General features: G+C 44.8%; 1 protein-coding gene and 1 long non-coding RNA gene across 16 annotated transcripts in view; one reads left to right on the forward strand and one right to left on the reverse strand.

Annotated features, from left to right (window-relative positions):
- Positions 1–4,243: 4,243 nt before the first annotated feature.
- ATE1 (arginyltransferase 1) overlaps positions 4,244–13,353 on the reverse strand; it is a 170,473-nt gene continuing 161,363 nt past the window's right edge. For 8 of the 15 annotated variants that reach the window (XM_082722687.1, XM_082722691.1, XM_082722695.1 and 5 more), the window contains one exon: positions 7,539–7,782. In XM_082722687.1, the coding sequence (XP_082578813.1) occupies positions 7,604–7,782 (179 nt within the window). In that variant the 3' untranslated portion in view covers positions 7,539–7,603. Of the gene's footprint in view, positions 7,783–13,353 lie in introns of all 15 variants that reach the window. The other 7 variants (XM_082722688.1, XM_082722692.1, XM_082722681.1 and 4 more) reach the window with 2 other exon arrangements.
- Positions 7,790–8,630, forward strand: LOC309860514. Its single transcript, XR_014309415.1, has 2 exons — positions 7,790–8,109; positions 8,252–8,630. It is a non-coding gene; the product is annotated as an uncharacterized lncRNA (long non-coding RNA).

Here is a 13,353-nt window from a genome sequence, read left to right on the forward strand (position 1 = left end):
CGGGGTCATGAGTTCAAGCCCCCTGTTGGCCTTGGAGCCTACTGAAGAAAAAGGAATGGTGTCCCTCTCCATCCCAAGCCCCTGGCAAAAAGATAGGTTGAAGTTCTAAGCCTCGATGCCTTGCTGACCTATTAAGATAAGGTCATATACTAGATTACAGTGAGCTCTAAACCCAGTATGACCAGTAATCCTTGTGAGGAGTTGACCCAGAGAAACACACAGAGACAAGGTGGCCTTGAGAACAGGGAGGCAGAAACTGGGAATGAGGCAGCTGCCAGCCAAGGAACACCGAGCATTGCTGGTGACCATTCGCAGCTGGAAGGCTCCAGAAAGACTCCTCCTGGATCCATCAGAGCCAGCACAGCCCTGTCGATTCCTTGAGTTTGTACTTCCAGCCTCCAGAACTGTGAGAATCAATGCGTGTTGTTTTTAGTCGTGATAAGCTATTACAGCAGCCCAGGGGCCCCACAGGGCCAGCTGTGAGCCTCTGAAATGTAGCTAGTGAGGCTGAGAACTGAATTTTAATTGTAATTAATGAAATAGACAGTTGTGGCTCTTGTGGACAGGGCAGCTGTATCAGTTTGTCGGACTTCTACACTAGTCCTATACATCCAAACCCTTTTAGTTGACCCGTGAACAACACGGGTTAGGGACACCGACCCCCTGTATGGTCAAAAATCTGACTCCCCCAAAACTTCACTCATCGCCTCCTGTTGCCCAGAAGCCTTGCTGATAACATGCACAGTCGATTAGCACATATTTCCTGTATCATATGTATCATACACTGTATTCCTGCCATCAAGTCAGCACTCCCAGAGAAAACACAATGTTCTTAAGAAAATCAAGGAAAATATATTGACAGCACAGTACTGTACTTACTGCAGAAAATCTGTGTAGAAGCGGACCCATGTGAGCCCGTGTTCAAGAGGCAACTGTACTGAGCTGATTGTTTGATTTAAAACTGAGAATAATCATACCCTTAGGAGTGAGCTTTCATGAAGCACACATTCTCTCCCACTGTATGTGGAGATACAATCTTTGCTTTAATGGTCAATTAAACAAGACCAGCAACGGTTAGCTTCCGGTCTGGCCATCTCTGAACATTCTCAGATGTGCGGACAGTGTACAGAAGGCTCCACATACAACCGAGCTGAGATCCTTAAGCTCTGAATTCACAAACGCCCCAATGCTGTTGTTCTTATTTCATGATCAAAAAGCTCCGTGAGTTGAGAGATGCTCTTCAGACTCACTGAATACTGAATTAACAAAGTGTGGTGAATGTGACTGCATGAAGTATTCAGGAGTCTTCATTTAATTAAATAACATTTTATAAAAGGCCAGTGTTAAATGATTTTAAGACCCTGGCACAGACTGACAAATGCACGAAAAATTAAGGGGCAGGGGAAAACATGATCCAAAAACCACAGAGTTGAATTAGGCAAGCAGGGAGCACAACATTTATACCTTTTTGATATGATGGCTTTAGCATGCAACCTATAACTGGTTATAGAAACCACTTTCTGTCTATTGGTTTTAATCAAACTGTAATGATCAAAGAAACAGATACTCGTGCTGGTCACTCGTGGTCTGCTTAATGCAAACCAGACAAGGGAAGGATGTCTTTCTCTCCTCCGAGGTGGCTGAAACATGTATTATGGAATTTCATATTGAAGGGTAATTATTAAAAATCATAAATGCCGGGCACCTGGGTGGCTCAGTGGGTTAAGCCGCTGCCTTCGGCTCGGGTCATGATCTCAGGGTCCTGGGATCGAGTCCCGCATCGGGCTCTCTGCTCAGGGGGGAGCCTGCTTCTTTCTTTCTCTCTCTCTCTCTCTCTCTGCCTGCCTTTCTGCCTACTTATAAATAAATAAATAAATAAATAAATAAATAAAATCTTAAAAAAAAAGATTTAAAAAAAATCATAAATGCCATATAGCTTTTAAGATTTGCTCTGCTAGGTTTCATTTATTTTTTTAAGATTTTATTTATTTGAGAGAAAGAGAGAGAGAGAGAGAGAGAGAGCACATGCAAGGAGAGGGGTCGAAGGGAGGGGGAGGGAGAGAATCCCAAGCGGACTCCTCCCTGAGCGCAGAGCCCAATGTGGGGCTCGATCCCAAGACCCTGAGATCACGACCTGAACTGAAATCAAGAGTCGGACGCTTAACTGACTGAGCCACCCGGGTGCCCCCAGTTTTGTTTTGTTTTGTTTTTTAACAGCGCGTCCATTTGAAATTTCTTCTTCATATTGCAAGTGGAGAGATACAGTGAGAAACCCCAGCAATAAAAATCTGTAAGCTATTTTGGAGCCCTCCGTGAATAAAAATTTGGCATACCAAATGTATTTAGCAACTTCAGTTCTTGGTCTAATTGAGAATTAGACCGTCAATAGGAAACTATTTCCTGGACAGGACGGGACTGAAGATACCAACTGTAACAATTAACTGGATACAGAAGTGCCGTTTTACTTAGAATTAAATCTAAAAAAGCCAACATGTTTTTCAAACTAAAAAACTTGGCTGAGCTAATAGTAATAGCCCACCCTTTCCAGGTACCCATTTTAAGGGCCTCTGTTGTATGAAGAATCCATGAATCAGAACCTTAATTTGTTTTAAATAACCTTAAGCTTTTAGGTTTTTTTTTTTTTTTTAAGATTTTATTTATTTATTTGACAGAGATCACAAGTAGGCAGAGAGGCAGGCAGAGAGAGAGGAGGAAGCAGGCTCCCTGCTCCCTGCCGAGCAGAGAGCCCGATGCAGAGCTCGATCCCAGGATCCCGGGATCATGACCGGAGCTGAAGGCAGAGGCTTTAACCCACGGAGCCACCCAGGCGCCCCAACCTTAAGCTTTTAAATAAGATATTTTCTAATTGGGAATTTTAGAGGTGTTCAAACTGTAAAAACGGTAGGGCAGTATCCCAGAAAATATTTAGTTAAGGGACAATGAGAGGAGGCGGCACTAACTTTTAAAAGCTATACCTGAACCTTAGAGCTCGGCGGAAATCCCTATTGTCAGGGAAAGGCATTGGATGGAGGAAAAGGAGCAGTAAGAACCACGTGAGCCCCCTTTCTCAAAAGATACTAGACACAGCTATTACTGAACTGCCATGAAAACAGTTATATTCTTGGGGCGCCTGGGTGGCTCAGTGGGTTAAAGCCTCTGCCTTCAGCTCAGGTCATGATCCCAGGGTCCTGGGATGGAGCCCAGCTTCGGGCTCTCTGCTCAGCGGGGAGCCTGCTTCCTCCTCTCTCTCTGCCTGCCTCTCTGCCTACTTGTGATCTCTATCTGTCAAATAAATAAATAAAATCTTTTAAAAAAATCATATTCTTCATTTATTTTCATGTTCACAAATGGATTAAAACATTCAAAATTATGAAACAATATACATGACATGATTCCATTTTTATTTAAAGTAAGACAGGGTCGCCTGGGTGGCTCAGTCAGTCAAGTGTCTGCCTTTGGCTCAGGTCATGATTGTAGGGTCCTGAGATCAAGTCCCGCATCGGGTTTCCTGCTCAGTGGGGAATCTGCTTCTCCCTCTCTGCACTACTTGTGTGTTATCTCCAGCTACCTGTCTCTCAAATAAAAATAAACAAAATCTTAAAAAAAGAAAAAAGACATGTAGGTAGAAAAAAGTTTGAGAGTGTACAACATCAAAACATGAATGGCAGGGGTGGTGATTACCGATGGCATGGTAAGTGATTTTGTATTTTCTTCGGTAGATTTAAAAAAAAAAAGTCAGTGGGAATTATAACCAACATTTAAATCACTTGGAAAATAGGATTCATTTTATCCTAAACCTACCAGGGACCTCTTTACTGTAAAAAAGACAAAACTCTTGTAAATGTGTTCATTAAATATACTGTGTACTATTATGAACGATTAAGGCACACTTGCTTTATGGGGTATTTTAAGAGAATTTCTCTGTAAACTAAGCTTTTTGAGAGAAATTATGTTTGAGTTTACCACCTAAGTCCTATGTCTATTTCCTAATTTATCATGTGAAATCTGGATGTTTTTCTTAAAGTGATATTTATTTTTGTTCACTCCTGAGAAAGGAATCCATCATGCTTTGATTTAGGTAACCAAATGATCTGGAATTCCCAGTTACTGTAAATGAGATATTATGATTCATACAGCCAACGTTCTACCTCTGTTTTCTGCATATTCATTACAGGTAAAATGTAGTAAAAAATTGAAAAGTATGGAAACACATGTCTTTTAAGTATTGATCAGCACAACCCACTGCAGATAGAAACAGCTTTATTTTTTTCATTCAAGATTTATCAAATGGACTGTTCAAAAGGCATACACAAGAGCAAAAGAAAAATCACATGCAATCAAACTTGTTTTGCTTTAGTCACTGGTTTTCTTTTGGAAAAGAACACACATTTGAATAACTTCTAATTCAAACATTATGTTTCCATTTCATTTCCTTCTTTTAAGTTAGCAACCACCAAAGCCTTCTAGATAACTCGTCATTATATTCTTCCTCATTTTTATTCACACTTAAATAGTACAAAGCCTATACAATCAAACCGTAGACTGCCCAGACATCGGAAAAGGTTCATTTACATAATAGATTCTGCTATGTTAAGAAACCACACACAAGTGATATTTTGCAAAATGGATAAAAAATAGGATACACTGTCTGAAAGCAAAGCTAAACAGTAATGATTTCTTATCTAAATAATTTTAATCAAATGAATAATATATTCATTTGGTAATAGCCTCTTTTATAGAATACTTTTTAAAAAGTGCTCAGATTACATTTTTTAAAAATAACAAAAATCTCACAGAACTGGAAGAATTTAAGTAAGATGGTGGCTTGGAAAACCTCGATGACATTTCTGCTCCAGAAACAAGGAAGCAGGTACGCATTTACGTGCATCCGGAAAGGAACTCCAACTCTAAGAGCGTGAATGCGTAGCTTAAAGCCTTGAAAAGATGGAAACTATCTTTGAAAGGTTCTCGAGTGTCTTTCTTTGGATGAAAGCCATGAACATAAAACCAGATTTCTCAGCTGCACTGCACGTCACCCAGCCAAGTTGGGTCACTTGCCTTGCTGTCCTTTTCTAGCACGCTATCAGTACTCAGCCAGGATACCAAAGAACAAATAATTAACTCATTAGGATCAATACACTGTCTCTTCCCCAAAGAACAGCACATGAATACAGCAACTGAGCAAAAGCAGCTTTGTGGTCAGCTCTCTCTGGAGGGTCACTGTAGCCAGCCTTGAATGCCGCCCACAGAGGCAGGACCCTGATTCCCAGACGGGGATTTGATCGATCACTTTGCTCTGAAGGAACCCGGACTGAATTCTGCAGGAGGAAACCAGAGTCGTGGTAAGACGTAAGAGTCTGGTTTTCTCTTCATGGGCTACTCAAGAGTTGTGATCTCTAGGGCTGCTATTCCATGTGCCAGTCACGGAGATAAAGAGGGTGTGATGCAGTTGGTAGCATCAAAAACATTCCGACGCCAAGGGTACCAAGATGCGGCCCCACCCCGCTGACTTTCCTGGTACTCATATCACTCACAACACTTCTGAAGTCCTACTTTGAAATTTCTTTCAAAATTCAGCTATGTCCACAGCACAGTATATAGAGCATAATTCCATGTATATTCAAATTATGTACATTATGTGTGTAGATGTATAACAATTCTCTCTTTTTCTAGTATGGTAGAATTTCAGATTATATTTTACCTTCTTATTTATAGTTTTATTAATATTTGAACTGCTTACAGTGAGTACCATTTTGTGATTCTAAAAACATTAAGCTATCTTCTTTTTGGAGAAAAAAGAAAAAAAATCTACAGATTCTGAAGGCATTTCCAAACAAGAGTCTATCAAATATTCTTGGGAGATGACTTTGAAGAACAAAATCTCAGAAGAATGCAAAACCCACGCGATCAGAGAAAATGGCTTTCCTCGCTGCTCTCAGCTCAGTTGGCAAAGTACCTGCAAGTGGCAAGTGTTTTACACACACACACACACACACCCTCTGAATGAATAAATACATAGTTTATTTGGATGCTGAATTTCTAGACATGTGATTTTTAAAATCATTATTTAATGATCGTTGTTTTATCTAAACGAAATTATTTTCTCATGTCTTATCTAAATTCAGTGTATTTAGAAGAAAAGATTAAAACCAGTAGTAGATTTCAAAGTACTATGTTTTATAATATGGTTTTTTAAAAATATTGATAGGAAACAGGCAAAATGGGGAATGGAATGAACTCAGTGGCCAAGCAGCTGGCAGAAGGCCGGGGGTCAGCTGAAAGAGAGCACAGGAAACTAACCCTCCTCTGTCATTCATCGCCTCCAACACAGTTCTGCTCTGTGAACTGCTGCGGCGGAGCCTCCTTCCTCCCAGCACAGGGCCTGCAACCCTGACCGGGGTGGACAAGGGACATTTGCTGACTGGATGAGGGGCCAAAAGAAAGTGAGAGGACACAGAGAGAGCATGTGCTGACTCCCAAATCAAAGGGCAAAAAATGGATTGCTCCACCTCTGCCCTGGAACAGAGGTCAAAATGATTCCTATGCCTCATTAAACGTGGTTTGTAGCACAGCTATAAAAGGAGTCAGATATTAACTCATTTTTAATCCATAACCGAAGACAAGTGTCCTGAGTTCTAAGGAGTGAAAAATTTAGCATATAGTTACTTCTGATGGGTCTTAGGTCAAGGCAGGAGCTCACATTTTCCTAAAACAGGCAAAAAAAAGCCCCCCAAACAAAAAAACCAACAACCCCCCACCCAAAACTTCCATTTCTTCGTTTAGAAATAGAACGAATAATATGTACAACTAGGGTAATCACATAACTTCGTTGTCAAACTGGGATACTTTTGAGAGTAAAATTAATTATTCTAGGAAAAAACAATTGCGTCAAGACAACAGACATGACCGCACCGGGGCTGTCGTGGGTAAATGATCCTCTGGGGTTCACAGGACCGCCTTTAAGGTTTGTATCTTCTGAGTGTTCTACCAACTACACAGCCTTGGGCAGGGACACCACACACGGAGCGCTCCTGAGAGTCTGCGAAGCCGCAGGCCGACTCCCCACCTCCTGCCGCAGCCCTCGGTCGCCCGGCATCAGCCGATGTCCAACGGCTCTGAGCACAGTCGGCTGTGAGCTCTTGGACCAAAAAAGCAAGACGATGTTTAGACGACTTAAGATCCACCCGCTCCTTTTACTTTCCAAAATATTAACACGAGACGTCGATACCGTATCTTGTTCATAAAACAAACTTCCGGAACGAGAGACCCCCCGCGACGAGGCCAGGTCACGACCCGTTTTTCAAATCTTTACAGGGGCCGGGGCCTCTCACGCAAACACCGCCACAAAATGGTTTAGAAAAGCCATAGAAGAGTCAAAATAAAAAATATCTCATCTGTGGGCAGGCCGGGGCGTCCCCGGGGCGCGGGGGTGCGTGGGGGGTGCGTGGGGGGTGTGCGGGGGGTGCGCAGGGGGAGGCGCGGGGGCGCGGCCGCCTCAGTTCCGCAGCAGCAGCATCCGCTCGGCGCGTGGGGGGTGCGCGGGGGGTGCGCGTGGGGGGTGCGTGGGGGGTGCGCAGGGGGAGGCGCGGGGGGCGCGGCCGCCTCAGTTCCGCAGCAGCAGCATCCGCTCGGCGCACGCCTGCCCCACCAGCCGCGCGTACTGCAGCACCGCCGCCTCCTCGGCCGCCGCCTTGTGCTGCCTCTTGTACACGCCGTAGGGCAGGATGGCTTTCTTGTGGAACACCTGCAGCCGGTCGGGCTCCTGGCTGCGACCTTCGTCCACTGCAAGGGCAAAGAAGACGCATTACACCAAGTCACGGTCACGCTACTCTCGTCCCCGAAGGGAACGGTAATTCCCGCGATAGGAATGAGGGAGGAAGACGCGTCCTTCAGGATGTCCGAGCGGGGACGGCGGGGACCGACACCCGCTGGCAGGAAGAGGCCCTCCCCCGGGGGAGCGGGAACGTCCGAGGACAGCCGCTGCCACCGTCCTTCCTGGGGCCGAACTGCACTGACTCTGCGTCTCCCCCCGGCCGATGTCCTGAGGTTCCCCGCGCTGCAGCGAAGCTTTCTGTGACTGGGAGGCCTGGGCGAACGCCAGCGGGGCAGGTCCTGGCCCTGGGGCATGAAGGGTCTGGGGACGGAGGGCAGAGCTCACAGCCCTGGGGAGGGGGACAGGGCAGGGGCGGCTGGTGGCTGTGGCTCCCGGTTCTTCTCCTTTTTCAGATAAGCAAAGCCCTGGCTTCTACAGGACACACCGGTCACCTGGAGGAAAGCCTGTGTCCAGCTTCCCCTGCAGTTGGGTCCGGCCCTGTGACCAAGCTCTGGCCCACGGGACACAAGTGGAAGTGTTCTGTGGAAGTTTCTAGGCATCTTTTAAGAAAACAGCTGGTCTGTGCCCTTCAACCCTTCTTCCCTCATTGTGCTGCCTGCATCATGGAAGTCGTGGCAGAAGCCCTGACCCCTCTTCTGTCTCTCTCTGTCTCTCTTAAGCTTGAGATTAGAAGATTTCCCTTAGGTCAGCAAAAACAAAAGCCAGAAGGAACCCAGGTACCTGAGGACTCCGTGTAACACAACTCTAGTCCTGGTCTGCCTATGTAAAGAATTTCATAAAAAAATGAAACGATCTAGTTTAAGCCAACTGACTTTAGATGTCTTCTTTATTTTTTATTTTTTATTTTTTAAAAGATTTTATTTATTTGACAGAAGGAGATCACAAGAAGGCAGAGAATCAGGCAGGGAGAGGAGGAAACAGGCTCCCTGCTGAGCAGAGAGCCCCCTGCAGGAACTTGATCCCAGGACCCTGGGATCATGACCTGAGCCGAATTAGAGACTTTAACCCACTGAGCCACCCAAGCACCTCTGAATTTAGATTTCTACTATTGGCAGCTGCTCCTAATTCTAACTAATACACAGAACAACTTGACACTATCAACTAAAATGTACCATGTCTTTTATCACTGACTCAGCCAGGTCACTTGTAAGAATCATCCTATAGCTGCGGTTCTCAACCCTGACCACATACTGGAATCATCCAAGGAACCTTTAAAAAATACCAAAAAAGTCCTAGATCCCTCCTCCAGACTATCCTGATTTAGTAACTGGTCTGAATAAAACCTGAGCATCGGTAGTTTCTTAAGCCTTTTAAAGTCGGTTGAGTTGGGACGCCTGGGTGGCTCAGTCGGTTGAGCGCCCAGCTCTTGGTTTTGAAATCTCAGGGTCATGAAATCCAGCCCCTCGGCACGGGTCTTCTTGAGATTTTTTTCCACCTCCCGGTCCCTCCCCCTCTGCTCCTCCCCGCACTCGAGCGCGCGCGCTCTCTCTCTAAAACAAATGAATAGATAAACTCCTAAGAAAATAATTTAAAAAACAAGGTGGGTTGAGAACAGAGAAACACACACGCTAGTATTTATATGCGAGCATAAGCGGGTTTAGAGCCACACTCAGCGGTACCGAGGACCTGGAAACAACGCACGGATTCACCAACGGAGAACTGGCCAGATGTGTTAAGGTACAGGCATGTGATAAAATGCTACACAGCTATCAAAAAGACAAAGGAAGGCAGATTGTTAAGTGAAAAACAAACAAACAAACAAAAAAACGGAGGCACAAGGTAAACTACTGGTCTTTATAAGCCTAGTATATGCACACAACAAATCCGAGCGAATACGCAAGAACCTTTTTACAGTTACTTCTCCCCATTCCCTTTCTTTCCCCCAGAAAAAACCCAGCTCACTCTCCTGCTTCCTCAGATGACGTCAGAGGTTGGCTCCTCAGAGGGTCTTCCCGAACTCTCTATAAACCAGCGCCCCGGCTCCCCTTGCGCTCCTTAACTGCCTTCACTGCACTGACTACCACGTGACACACGTAGTTATTGCCTGATTCCTTTCCCACTACAAAGTCCTGTGTGAATACAAATTGAATGAAACATTGTGACTGTTTTGCCCACTAATATTTCCTCCGTGTCCAGTACAACAGCTGATGGCAGGTGCTCTATACATTCTCGCTGTACGAATGAGCGAGTCTACCTCGGGAGGCAGGCGCATGTAGGGAGACTTTCACACTGGCGGAAACACACGCATACGCATACTCTCATCATTTCTTGGATTTTCTGTAATTGGCATAAGGCTTTTATAATTTTAAACAGTTGTTTTTAAGGTTGATTTAGGCATTTTTAAAAAATTAATTTGGGTTGGGGTGCTTGGGTGGCTCAGTTGTTGGGCATCTGCCTTCGGCTCGGGTCATGATCCCAGGGTCCTGGCATAGAGCCCTGCATGGGGCTCCCTGTTGGCGGAAAGCCTGCTTCTCCCTCTCCCACTCTGCCTGCTTGTGTTCCCTCTCTCCCTGCGTCTTTTATCAATTAAATAAATAAAATCTTAAAAAAAATTAATTTAGGTCTTCTGAAACTGAGAAGTGGAAATGCTAATTTCCTTTTCAACAAAAGGATTCTTTTAGAAGATTTCTCAGGATCTTTCAGCAATAAACTTCTTCAAGTCAAATAAAAGTCATCATAGTTTCACAAAAGAGTTGCTATAAATTCAACATTTTATTGGGCATCTCACAGAAGGCTCTATGTTTTTAAACATTTGAACTGAATTACATGCCATTTTATTGTGAAATTGAAGCAACAGTTAAATGTTTATTCTTCCTTAACTGAAGCTGTTTCTTCTACTGGGTATTCATTAATTAGTCTGGATTAACCATCCAGCATCAGTTTCAGAAGAGACAGAAGTCAGTCAGCTGATCTCAATCATCAGAAAGTGATAAAATGAGTTAGGGCATTCCAAAATTATACTCTACATCTGTTCAGAAATTTGTTAGAGGGAGATGCAAGCTCATCATGTACTATTATCCCAAAAGAAGTTCTCCGTTGTCAGAGAACGGCACACTGGTCCACTGAGAACCCTACGTGGGAAGGCAGGCAGATGCAAGGACAGGGGACACCAGGGATGCCAGCCAGAGAGTCTTCATGTCCTCAGAACCAGTGCCAGTGTAGTTTTAGATTTTCACGTTACCCAGGACACAGTCGGGGGAGATCAAGGTGAAGGGGGACCGAATCTGGAGAGGCAGGGATCCCACCTCCCACTCCTTGATTTAGCTCCAGCGCCATGCCTGGGCCCGTCTGTCCTTCCTGCTTTTCTACTGCTTGGCTCTGCGCTGCAGGAGGCTGGACCCAGGGGTGGGGGGAGACGGAGCCAGGGTTTCTCCCCCAAACCCGGCCTCTTTCTTTCTCGGCTCTGCTTTTCGGCAGCAGCTCCGGCTACGCTTGAAGTGGTTAAGGTTCCAGCTTCGAGTGGTAGCCCTGGGGTGGCGCAGGGTGGCCCAGAAGAGGCCGTGGCTTCCAGCGGTTGCTCGTCTCTGGGTCACTCTGTGCCTTGCCCAGCTCTCAGCAGCACCACTCTCGTCACCGAATCCCTGCATTCAATGTTCACTGTTGTCAGTGCCGGAAGTGGTTTTGGTGCTCTGGTTGAACACACCGACTTCAAAATTTGTGTGTTCAACAAATTACTTTGTCCAGCTGAAGCAGGAAACCCACATACTTCAACACAATGAAATATTTTGCATCTGCTAGGTTTCCGCACCCCTTATTAGGGTAAGTGACAAAGGAAAAGGGCAATGGCCTGGTTCCTGATGCCAGCTCTGGGAATGTTTATTCCACACACTGCAACACAAACAACTAACTCCGTCACCTGCGTATAAATGCAGCAGAAAAAAGGTAGGCTCGAGTACATTTAGAGCCTGATACAAATAGAAAACTGGTAAAGGTCACTGAGAGCAGCCAAGGAGCAAGAACACTGGCAAAACTGTACAATATCTTCTAAATCTAAAGCCTTTGAATTTTTTAAATTGGAATTTTAAAGTATGTCTGCTGAGAGACAGCAGCAGAAAAATGTTCCCCTTTAGCCCCGAAGGCTGACCTCCAGCCTGCATAGCTCCGATAAGGATCAAATACGTGCCGGTTACTACATTCTTAAAGGGTCTCATGACTGCCTGTACATCTCACCGATAGTTAACATCAAGCTGAATGATAAGCACTGGAGAAACGCTGCAGAAGTAGTTTTATGAGTAGAAATTCACGGGGATTTATGATCTCCTACTCCCTGCACAGCCTCTCCGCCTTGAGCACTAAGCACATACCCAGCAGCTTCCTACAGCAGACACGCACCTCTGCCTGCCGAGCCCTGTCCCAGTGCTGTCACAAAAGCACCTTTTTGCTCCGAAATCGTCTCATTTGTCAAAATAGAGAGTTCATTTCTCTTTAAGATTACAGGGAGAGTTTCCACATGAAATGGTGTCAAATCTGGGAGAAGGGCTACAAATACGTGAGCTTCAACCACCAAATTCCACATTGGCTTGTGACCCCATGCTGCTGCATCCATTGTGAAAACATACAGAGTTAATTAATTTTCATAGAACTTCTAAATTAATTTATAGCATTTTCAGAGAACCTTATAGCACAGAAATCAATCAAGCTCCCCAGTTCTTTTTACTCCAAATACTTTTGAGGCCTTGTTCTGAGTCAAAGTAAAAAGTAGGTATTGTGGTGGGGGAGGCACTTGGGTGGTTCAGTGGGTTAAAGCCTCTGCCTTCGACTCAGATCATGATCCCAAGGTCCTGGGATCGAGCCCTGTATCAGGATCTCTGCATGGTGGGGAGCCTGCTTCCTCCTCTCTCTTTGCCTGCCTCTCTGCCTACTTGCGATCTCTGTCAAAAAAAAAAAAAAAAAAGAAAAAAAAAAGTAGGTATTGGGGGGTGCCTGGTGGCTCAGATGGTTGAACGTCTGCTTTCGGCTCGGGGCATGGTCCCAGGGTCCTGGGATCAAGCCCCATGCCGGGCTCCCAGCTCAGCGGGGAGTCTGCTTCTCCCTCCGCCTCTCTCCCCTGCTCATGCTCCGTCTGTCTCTCTCTGATGAATAAATAAAATCTTAAACATAAAAAGCAGCCATTGACCAGCTATTCCCTTTTTAACATCATATGTAACGACAAAAAAGAGGTAATGATCAGTTTTAGAATCCTCTCCTAATCCTCTGTAGTATTATTTGGAGATGCAAATGTATTTGGTCTTGGTGTTTAAATAACTTTGGACGTTCGTGGGGTTAGTGTTATTGTCATGTTGTTTAACACAGCACTGACTCTATAGTCAATTCACTTATCTGAAGCTTTTTACTGATTTGCTGAAATACAAATAGTTTTCTTAATTGCCTCAATTCTTCAATTTCCCCGTTAAAACACTCTGACCTTTAAAAAGGCACTGAACCGTAACACAGGTAAGAAGCCGCACCAACAGCCTTTCTCTCCCCCACCTCAAAAGACCTAAATTGCAAGTCAAACTTGAAATGTAACCTAGAACTCT

The sequence above is a fragment of the Mustela nivalis genome (assembly GCF_964662115.1).
Source record: "Mustela nivalis genome assembly, chromosome: 2".
In the NCBI taxonomy this organism is placed as follows: Eukaryota; Metazoa; Chordata; class Mammalia; order Carnivora; family Mustelidae; genus Mustela; species Mustela nivalis.